The sequence below is a fragment of the Artemia sp. Qi Xiang Cuo genome, chromosome 21 (assembly GCF_049724085.1).
Source record: "Artemia sp. Qi Xiang Cuo chromosome 21, ASM4972408v1, whole genome shotgun sequence".
Classification (NCBI taxonomy): Eukaryota; Metazoa; Arthropoda; class Branchiopoda; order Anostraca; family Artemiidae; genus Artemia; species Artemia sp. Qi Xiang Cuo.
This window is the reverse complement of record NC_142814.1, coordinates 51,410,303-51,422,165: the sequence shown is the minus strand read 5'-3', so window position 1 is coordinate 51,422,165 and position 11,863 is coordinate 51,410,303. Positions and strand designations below refer to the sequence as shown.

The 11,863-nt window shown below is 32.7% G+C and overlaps 1 protein-coding gene across 1 annotated transcript; it reads right to left on the bottom strand.

The window, feature by feature from the left end:
- Positions 1-232: 232 nt before the first annotated feature.
- LOC148939691 (uncharacterized) lies at positions 233-8,411 on the bottom strand. Its single transcript, XM_089106949.1, has 3 exons — positions 8,199-8,411; positions 2,019-2,223; positions 233-297 (listed from the first exon to the last, which is right to left on the bottom strand). The coding sequence occupies exons 1-3, from the start codon at positions 8,409-8,411 to the stop codon at positions 233-235; spliced, it is 483 nt and encodes a 160-aa protein (XP_088963075.1).
- Positions 8,412-11,863: the final 3,452 nt, after the last annotated feature.

The window sequence follows — 11,863 nt, the reverse complement described above, 5'->3', positions numbered from 1 at the left end:
TCAATATGTATATACAGAAAAATTAGCTCACACTGTCTTTGACTTCGACTTACATTTTCCTTGATTCATTTTTTATTAATTAAAGTAGAAGTTTTATTAGAAATAATGGAAACATACAAATATAACTCAGTAAAGTTTTGATATCAGCACGAGGTTAGTAGTACCATTCAAATAGGTAAATGTTATACACAGCATCACATAACCGGGACATACAGATTATTTAATCTGTCCATTACTGTAGAAGTTTATGCTCCATCGGAAGAGGAGCAGTGGACCTTAAAAATTTTCCTACTTTCACTGAAAAGGGAAGATATTTCTTCAAAATCTTTCACAAGGTATATTAGTTTACAATGCAAGGGGGTTGGGGTATATCCTATACATATAGTTTTAAAGCTGAAAAGTTTTTGCCCCAGCAGAAAGATTGAACAATGAAAGCCTTGATAGCACAAGAACGATATTATAGTATGTTATCCAAAAGCCTCTCCTGAAAATTTGGGGGAAAAACCTCTGCCACCAAAACGAATTTCTGCACTGAAAAATAGGGCTATCATGGTCAATTGAACTGGTTGAAAAACTTGGAGTTGAAACAAACTTGTGTGGGGAATCCCCGCTCATACTTCTCGCTTTTTTGTAATGTGTAGGAACCGGAGGGGAATCACCGCTCGTTTGGAAAGGTATCAAGGAAAGGCAAGCAAAACGTGTTTAATCACGTGTAGATGTCCCATAGAATAACATTGGAAGGAACATAATCCACCCAAATCCATAAGTACATGGTCTGGAAAGGTGCCAAGGAACGTAAACCAAGCAAATAGCATAGGAAGGAACATAGAGTCGTAGAATAGCACAGGAGGTAACATAGAGTCGTAGAATAGCACAGGAAGGAACATTGAGTCATAAAAATGGAATGTACTACTCTACTGTTGTTACTACAGCGATATGTCAAGAAGTGTGGTCTGTAACTTTGAACATAAAGGATTTTAAAAAGACTGATTTTCAGGAAAAATTTCGCTTTGTTCTTCACCTTGTGTTCTTTCTCCCCTGCAAATCGCGAGAAGTGGACTAGTGCTATTTTGTAAAACGCTAGGAATAGATATATTTACCTGACTTACAACACTTTTTTTCCACATAATACCACTGAGAAAAATTTAAGTCGGACAAGAAACCATATGCCATTCTACAGCAGTATTAGAGAGAAAAGGCTCCTCATATGGCTTAAATTTCTGAAAAATTATTTCCTGACCACAACCATGGGATTTATCTTTCATCTTCAGTTTGGGTCAGATTCACAAAGGTACAAACATAAGCTTCCAATGAAAAGTAATTTGTTGATAAAAAGTTTTGACAATACGTTAAAACGTCCTTTTCAAGAGCACTTTAAAAACATCTTTTCTCGGTGCTGCACATTCAATATCATAGGTGCAGCACAGAGGGAGTTAAGATCGCCTGTAAAGAAGGAAGAAAACACTTGTTGTATGTAACTACTAGTTTAGAGAAGATAGAAAAAACAGAAAAAGCACTAAAAGATCACTTTATAAATCTTAGCAGATTTCAGTCATTCCAAAACGAGAGTATACAATAAAACCTTCAGATAATTTTCTGAATCCGGCTGTCATTTCTCAGTAGATGTTAGGGAATATAGTATAATATGTTCTCTTTATGATACAAATAGACGGGTATTTAACAAAAGAGTTCGAACAAACTTATTATTGATTGGGCATTTGCTCTATTTCACTCCAGCATAAAGTAAATGACAGAGGGGGGGTACGCTATCAGGCGTTTATCAGGCTCTTCTTCCTTTTAATCTCTGATTAATACTTTTTTATTCAAACAGCGATTTAATTTATCATTGAACAAGCCCTTCCCAAAGGATTTGATCCGAAATTAAAAAAAAAAAATTACGTTGAAACTTTAGAATCCCCCCCCAAAAAAAAAAATCCGGAAAATGATGAAAATAATGGAAGAATGAAAAAAAATTCCGGCGATATAGCAAACCTAAACCGTAAAAAAATGCAACTTACTTTCTGTATCTGTTGCGCTGTCAATAACTTTGACAAGCTTTTGTTTCAAAGATGTCCCTGTTGGGATAGCCACTTCCATTGTAGACAAAGGCTGATTTCTTCCTGTGCCTATAGATACGATGCAGTGAATCTTTGACCGAGGCCATAGATTTTTAGCTTCATGGATGGCAATTGATGTCGGATTATTCGTTAGTAAGCCTCCGTCCTAAAATAAGACATAATGAATAGCTTAATCTACAAATTCGTATTCTAAACTCAAGTTTTGAGGTGAAGGTAACAATATTATAATGCAAAATCGGAAACTCCTCTGAAACTTTACAAAATAAATTGGAATACATCGTTTTCGTGAAGCGCGGTCTTCCGACGTGGCTATAAGAATTCCAGCCAATATAAATGGTTGAAAACGAAATTGCCTGAAGTCTTACAAAAATATCATTAAAAGAAATCTAAAAGGAAATCAAATACTCAAAAAAATACCTATCTAGAACAATTTTAACAATAATACACTTCTGCCGGCTCAAAAACAAAAACCTTTTCTTAATTTTAAACATAATTTTGCAAGGTATATACATTTTTTCAAATCATTTCTAAAATAGAAACAAACTGAATATTCGATACCTGAAGATACTAGTTCTATCCGATGACACGAAATCCGGCTGCTAAAGAGAAACATACAAAGGATGAAAATGAAATAGCACGAAGAAACAAAGAACAAATCAACTTGGCTTTATCTCCTTTTTAAGTGGTTTTATAGGATTTTCTGAGCAATTCGAAAGGTTGCCGTTTGTCTTTTAATGTTGAGTGAATGTTGAATGAAGACAGCTCGGCGTAGGTATTTATCAAGACATCTACTTTGTTTAGTTTTCCTCTTTCACTGGTTGAAAATTGCTGTCGTTGTTGTTGATTCTTTTTCTTTCTTAATTATTCTTCGTCTTCGCTTTGAACGTCATGTATAGCCAGTATGATCTTACAACTTATTTATGTCAAAGCCGATTACCTAACCTATCAGAACCTAACCTAAGGTCTATGTTTTTATTTAAATATACGCGGTTGGTCATTCCACCATTTAAATTCTTTTATATTTTCTACTTCTACTTCGTTGGTACCTTTAGGAATTAACATATTGTTAATATTTGAATTATCAAGGACAAAAAGTGTCGTCACATTTCACTAATCAGTTTTGCTTATTTATTTTCACGGTTCAAGGGGGAGATGAACAGAGTCTATCTGCTTTAGTTAATACCTCAAGTTATAATTTAGTGTACTGAATTTCATTAAAAGGCTACCTTCTTTCTTTTTTTGCAAGTCTGGGTATAGTTTTATCGGAACATCTTTATATAAAATTTCAATTTCCATTGATTTCGTTTATATACATGTTTTGCCACCAGTTTTAGTAATATGTAAATCATTATTTATAATATTGTCATCATTATTATTATTGTTAGACGAAGAAAACCGATTTTGTATAACCTTCACTTCGCTCGGGCAAGGGCATACGCAGCTCGGACCTTTGGATCTTGCGAGTGATTTACGTCATATATCGCAAATGAATCACTTCAGTTTATGGAAATATTACAAAGGCTTCTTTTCAACTTTCTTTACAAAAAAAAAAAAAAAAAAAAAAAAACTGATCGGCTCGTGCATGGCATTAACTACAATATATGCACGAAAATTGGTAATTTAACTTTACTTTGTCTATTATTCTATTAGTTTCGTACTATTAGTATCGTAATTACAAATTGCAAGTAAATATGCCCAAATTTATCCCACTTTTAACAGTCATAAGAAAGGTAAGAATAGATGAACGTCTAAACATAAAAATTACTTAATAATAAACTATTTGTAAACAATTTTTTTGCAAAAACTGAACCATATCCTTACTGAAGAAAAATCAAAAATAGCAACCCATCTCCCCCAAAACAAAGTGGGTTTATTTTCCATGTGAAATATCCATTATTTTATAAAGTTTCAACTATTACCTAAACTTGAAATTTATTCAAAATATTAATAGGGGGCACCCCCTTCCATCCAACTCCTCTTTTTTTATCTACAACAATTACCCCCTTTAGTAAATGCACACACGTACATAAAATGACCGTCTCATTTACTTTCTAATCGAAACAGCTGTTATGGACATGTGGAATTTATCTGCACATTCTTGTGCAATTCATATCAATAACAAAAAATCAGTCTGGTTATCTTATAAAGCCTTGACTATAGTTTCCAAACATGCTTGGCCACTTTGTAGGTTGCCAACGTTTTGACTATGTCCACGTGATACTGTAGTGTCTCAGGTGTAAGTTTCCATGTAAGTTTAGGACTGTGTATTGCCTCAGGTGTAAGTTTCCATGTAAGTTTAGTATCTATTACTACGATACTACTGGAGTATGGGATGACTCGCCCCCAATCACGCATAGCACTCCCGACCGTAGGTAGATAATCCGGAGATCGGTATCTGCGCTACACGGACGATTGGTCAGCATGCGAAAAAGTTTAAGTAAGAGCAAAATCTTCCAAATCAATAATCAATAGTCTTCCAAAATCAAATCACAGTAGGCCTACTTCGTTCAGTGTTCTGATTCTGATGTACTCGATGCTTTGAAATTTCAATCTCTCATAAAGAAAAAAGTATACAAATGTGCTTTGGAATGAACAAGCATTCTAGCTGTTGAGAATCTTGTTGTATGATCAAAGCAGGATAATAAAATTTGTATTTTGGAAATGCAATAAGATTTACAAAATTCGTGGGATAAATCTCACAAAATATGCAAAACAATTCTGTTGGGAAGCATCTTATTCAAGTGACAATGAATTTTATTTTAATAAAAGCTCTAGTTTTCTCTGACCTAATACTTGTGTAAGAAATGGTGTAGAAAATGTTACAAACAAGTAACGTTGTTATTATACATTTAGTAAAGTTTTTAGTCCTAGTAAAGTGCTCCAGAAAAGGAATACAAAGCAAAGCGTGATTTCTTATCGCGTTTACAATATCTAAACTGTTGTTCTTTGAGGTTCAGGGGGGTGTACCTAGGTTAGGATAGATTACTTACTTAATATATGCTATGCTTTACCCCCCCCCCCCCTAATGTGCAAATATATAGCCCAAATTTGTTTCTAAACTATTATATTTTCATTCTACTTTATTTTATTTCATTAGCAAAAAAGTTCCACTGTTTTCCATCGAGTTTACAATATTTAAACGATTGTTTTTGGGGGTTTAGGGGGGAGGTACCTAGGTTAGGTTACGTATTTAATATATTCTATTCTATATCCCCCACCCCCATAATGTGTAAATATATAGCCCAAATTTGTTTCTAAACTATTTTATATTCATCCTTTTTAATTTTATTTCATTAGCATTGACCGAACTTGACTTCTTTCGTGTGTAGCATATAATGCACAAGTACCAAAATAAAATAAGAAGCTATTCTTTTGACTATTCTAACTCTCTTGTTATTATCTATTTGTTGAATATTCGTTAATTTATTCATTAAGTTATTCAAAATCTCCTTTCCGACATTTCAGCATACTAGATTTCTGCAATAACAAAAATCGGTACTTGATAGTTATATGAAACACACTCAAGAAGTGAAGTATGGTTAATCCTAAAGAAATATAACCAAATATGGTAAAAATATAATACTTTACAAACAAATTTAGGGGAACTCCGACAAACTATTCTGGAAGGCAGGCCGCGCAGAATGCATTACGTTAAATACCTAACATAATCTAGCCAAAGTACCAACTCTATATATTAAATATTTAATTAAAATATACCTACAATATTTTTTCCACTGAGTCTAAGCTAATTTTCTCCGAATACAAATAGCTAAACCGATTTTTGTCAGAACTTGCAGATGAAAATTCTTGGGTGTGTTCCGAATAATTAATATGTATCCAAAATCTACCGAAAAGTAAATTATTTTCAATACCCGTATTTTGATAGAAAATACAATTTTCATGAACCCACAGTCAAGCCCGGCCATACTTTTTTTATTATTATTATTATTTACTGTGAAATAATAAGGCTTAATCTACTACTAACGACAGAGGCTTGTCATAAAAAAGTGCTCATACATGACTATTTTAACTTTTGGGTAACCTCGGTCCAACTCTAAATAAAAGTTGAAAAAGAAATAAAGAGTAACTATAACTATTATTTTTTATAATATTTTTATAATAGCTTTATTGTTTCGCTGTTGAACATAAATGGCATAGGTTGTTTTTCTCCCAGCTATTATAAAATTAAATTTACTTTGAGCCAGATTCTTTTTAATTCTTAAAAAAGATGTTACTTCTGTTGATCTCTGCTTTTATTGAATACAAGCTTGAATTTTCAGTAAAGCTTTGCTCCCTGTTTTGATGGTTAAAGTCTTATGAATTTTTTTTTTAGCTCAGTTTTATAATAGATTGTTCATCTTAATATATTTTATCATTTAAATTGTTTGTTCCTTTTATACATACGAGGATAAGTATTGTTTTGTTTCGATTATCAATAAAAAAAACATACAAGGTAGGAGATAACAGAGGAGGCTTCACCAGCGCAATAACACCAAAAGAAAATTAACCCCAACACACCAAAAATTCCACCACAACACAACAAAATTCCGAGAACACTACAACAAAATTCCAAAATTGCGGAGAACACTTCAACAAAATTCCGAAAATGAATTATTTCCTTCCAGATCAGGCTGTGACCAAGTCTTTACTTAGTTTATCTAATTCTGCTTCGACATTCTTTAGAAGAAATCAATATAATCCAAAAAATGGTTTTTATTTTCAGCGCAACGAAACTGAGCAGAACATTTGGTCGAACTCTGGTCTTGGAGAGAAGAAATCAAAGAACACAAAATAGCAGATTCTTGTTTAGTTTGTTCCACCTACTCAAGGAGAAAATCTAAAAAAACAAAGCTCTGTTACCTCCTTAAAATATTTATTAAACAACAGACCCAGGCAGTTGATCTTGAAGCAAGTATTATTACGTTGTAAGTATGAGGTTGAATCCCCGGAAGCCTGAAATTCCGGCCACGAGCATTTAAATAAAGGTATCTACAAGTATTACCTCGGGCGTTCATTATCAGCCAAGCACATCGGTTTTTTTTTACAATTAAGCCAAACAATTTAAAACAAAAGAACATTTTTTCAAACGTCCCCCCCCCCTTTCCTCGTGAGATGCCTTCTAATCCCCGTCGAAAAACCATTTGATTTATTCCCAGTGTCAAAGGAATTTTAAACTCCCTTTGGTATCGGCTGTGAAGGAGATTTCAGCCGATTTCAGCACTAACCCCCCCCCCCCAAAAAAAAAAAATTCGTAGATGCACAGGCTTTGTTGATCATATAAAAACAATGCACTATTTCCTTTCTAAGGGGTCAGTGTCGTTGCAGCAAGTCAAAAGGTATTATGTTACACCACATCATTTATTGTTTTGCCATACTGTTTATTGATACCCCGCATGATGTTACGCCAAATTTTTTTTTGTTACGCCACATTATGTTAAACCAGAGAGTTTGTATATGAGGGGAAAAAACGTTTCGATGCCTTTTATTGTTTTAAACATACGTTCATTTGAATAAAGATGGGTTTTTTTGCATGAAAGAAGATTTAACTTTTTAACTTTTAACTTTTTTAGCTTTTTCAGAATCATACCGCTTTGGAGTGTTTAACTCCCATTTGAAAAAATTACACACATTTTTACTCACTAATACGTTTTGAAAAACAAATTTACAATCCAAGAACTTTGAATGCAAAAGTCGTAGATTTTGTTGATACAAATATTTTGATCCAAACTTTGTTATTAATAATATTTTGCAAACTTTCCATTGAAAACATTTTCAGTTCTGGAACAATATGAAAATTCTGTACCCCTCGTGTCTATAATTAGATTAGAATTTGACAGAGCCAGCCCTCAACCATTGGAGGTCAGGAAAGAAGGAAGTGAGGGTGAGGTTACAGCAGACGAATCTTTGGTCTTTGCTGAGCTTGCACCCCTTCTTCTAGATAGCAGATTACAGAGCGCTTCACTTACAGAAGTTTGTGTTAATCTTTGTGATTAAAAAATAGAGAATTAAAAAATAGAATTAAAACATAGAAGTTTGTGTTAATTAGTGATTAAAAAATAGAGAAAAACAGGGAAAAGAAGAAATAGAAAGAGAAATTAAGAAAAATTCTAACTTGTATACTGCAAAGATGAAAAGAGCCGGAAACAATAGAGTCATTGAAACAGCGTCAGCAGCCATGTGAACAGCAGATTTCTTTTGAATCGTTTCCACGGCGCTACAAGTTGAATAGTTTGTCCATTCTGAGCCTCTTCCTTTTCTAAACCAGTTTCCATTATTGTCACACAATTTCATTGCATCTTCATACGCAGTTAAGACATTGATAATAGCAGGCATCAAACATAAAATACGTGGGTGAAAAATCAGTAAAAAGTAAGCTAAAAACACATGGCACTAAACAGCTTAAGTGGGTTAGGTTTAAATTTTTACGGATAAAAAGCAGTGTCAAGTTTAACTAACTAGATTTGCTATTCATTTTCATGGTTCAACATGGCAACAGCAAAACTGTGGCGCTGCCCAAAAAGCTTCATAATTATGAAAAAAAGATCGGGTTTTCAAGAACAAATGGACCTAAGATGCAGGGGAAAAAAAAATTCATATTGATGTCCTTGGTATTTTGAAGCATGAAAAACGTCATGTAGCTAAAATCAAGGAACCAAAATGGCTCAAAGACTGAAATACTTTTTCCAGAAGATTACTACACATATGAGAATGAGCAGGGCTGAGGGTGGGCTGAATTGAATAAAGCTTCATATTTTCATTATTCTAGGGTTCCAAGCGCTGGCGTCAAACCGGGGGAGGTACAGGGGGAGGCATTAGCCTCCAGATATTTTTATCCCAAGGGACACCCAACTTCAACCACCCTGGTGTACATCTAGAAGCGTGTGGCACAGTCCCCGCAACGCGTGGCACACTTCGCCATCATTTCCACGTACTACTTAGTGTACGTAACTTCTCAAAGTCTGCACCCTCTCTTGTTTATCTCACCCCTAGATTTTAAAAAAATATCTTTTTAAATGTTTTTCATGAAATATATATATATATATATATATATATATATATATATATATATATATATATATATATATATATATATATATATATATATATATATATATATATATATATATATATATATATATATATATATATATATATATATATATATATATATATATATATATATATATATATATATATTCCCAATTATTTAGGTATGCAAAAATATGCAGTAATTACGCAGATTTTAAAATTAGATGTAAAAAGCTGAGCGAAAAACTTATCTTAAGAGGTTTTTCTGCCAAAAAAATTAGTTGGCAATTCAAAAAATTTAGTTTCATGTATCATGAACTCTTAAGTAAATATACAAAAAATTATAAAGAAATACTGAATGATATTTTAATATAATTTCTCGCAGGTTGAGTTTCTAGGAGTTTCAAACAAGCTTGAGGATCTTTAAATTGGTAATTGGTTCCAGATACCAATAAAAGATACATCTGGAAGTGTCTTCGTTTGTTCTGGAATGGTCTCTCAGTGACCTCTGGGATTTGATTGTGGAAGTATTGAAACACTTTTTGTATGTAATTTTTATTAGCTTGACTAGTATGCAGGTATTTCACAGGTTTGACCTGACATAGGGTTACCATATAGATCTTATGGTAGGAGCGCCACCGTGCTGGGTAAAGAATGTAAAGCCTCGAAACCCGTTAAGGCCGGTGGTATTCTTCTGATGAGCCCTAAATGGAAGGTTTTACTTGGAAATATTTTGCTAGATTTAAGGTGCTTTTGCTGGTAATTTTACATCGACTTACATTTATTGATGACAACTTTGCATGGATTTGGACTTTTCTATTTGGTTGATGGTTTGGGTATACTGTTTGGTCCTAGGTAGTTGGATGGATGTGTAAGGTGAGAGCCTCGTTCAAGTGCACATTTGTCTCAATTGCTGGATTAGGACTACAGTTTTTTTTTTTTTTTTTTTTTTTTTTTTTTTTTTTTTTTTTTTTTTTTTTGCCAAGTAATTACCTCTTAAACATAATATATATATATATATATATATATATATATATATATATATATATATATATATATATATATATATATATATATATATATATATATATATATATATATATATATATATATATACATATATATATATATATATATATATATATATATATATATATATATATATATATATATATATATATATATATATATATATATATATATATATATATATATATATATATATATATATATATATATATATATATATATATATATATATATATATATATATATATATATATATATATATATATATATATATATATATATATATATATATATATATATATATATATATATATATATATATATATATATATATATATATATATATTTTGGCTATTTTGGCAGAATAACTTTTTTGGGCTATTTTTATTGAAAAATGCCTGTTGTTGGTATTTTCATTGTAAAATTAAACACATAGCCCCTCCTAGATTTTCAAAAATACGCTTGGCCCCCGTTCCTTACATTTTTGGGAATTGAAAATACTATTTATTAATTTTAATTCCTCCAATTAAATAGGGAAGTATTTATCTTTTCGGGGTATTTCTAGGTAGGTACGGGCTTGTTCTATTCCTTAAATAAATAAATTCACGAATAGACCAAGAAGGCTTAGAAATGCAGTAAGTATTGTTTTGTGTATGGACTTCCCCTTTGCATATGTATTTCTATCTTTTATTTACTACCAAGCCACTGAATCTCTGAACCTCCTGTATGGGAGGATTAGAGATCCAGCTGCTGGAACTTTGGTGAAAATGAAAGTGAAGAATGACCCTAGAGTCTAGAACTTACAGAAAATTATTCCAGAAATGAGGGGGCGCGCCACAATAGATCATCCGCTCTTCGTGGTTAACTTATAGCTTCTGATTTATTATTAGTTTGATTAATATTTGCATGATAAGTTGAAAATATTCCGCAAAAGGCGAGAAATTGTGCCTGGCCCCACTTTCATTTGCTTTACATTCAAGACATGCCTGTAGTATGAGAGCAGGAGTATCAGCCCCCTCTCATACTACATAACCGACATCTCATACTACATCTCATACATACTCATACTACATCTCATACTACACCCCTGCTCTCATACTACATCACCCCGATGTAGTATGAGAGCATCAGTCGAAATATATTCCTCAATGTAGGGAGGCTAGGGGTAAATCCCCGACATATTTATCTCAATGACTTTTCATAGAAAAGAATAAAATACAATTTTGAGAATTCGTTCAAACCCTAAAAGTGCTTCCATAAGATGCAATAAGCCAGAAGTCACTACTTTACCATCTCCTATTTTCTTAAAATTTGTGGAGGCGCTTCTGACTTTAGATGCAATAACTTTATATGGACCCTGCTTTTCCTCAATTAGAGACAAGTCCTGTATTTTTTCCCTAGACACACTTCGATTGGAAGGGGTGGTCACAGAATTTTCAAAGGCCCTTTTTTTACGATTCAAACGTAATTGGATGGCACCCAGTCTCCGTAATCGGATGGCAGGCAGTCTGCAAAAATATAGTTTTTTTGTCTGAAGAAAGATCACGGATGAACTTGTTTGTTTTTTTCTCTTTTTTTTGTTCTTCCCCGGTGCAGTAGTCATATTGAACCAATGGTCCTAGAATATCGGGAGAGAGCCTATCTGAACGGGATTTAAGAGTTTAGTCCCTTTTTAAGTGACCAAAAAGATTAGAGGGTATTTAGCCCCCTTCCTTCGTCCTTTTACC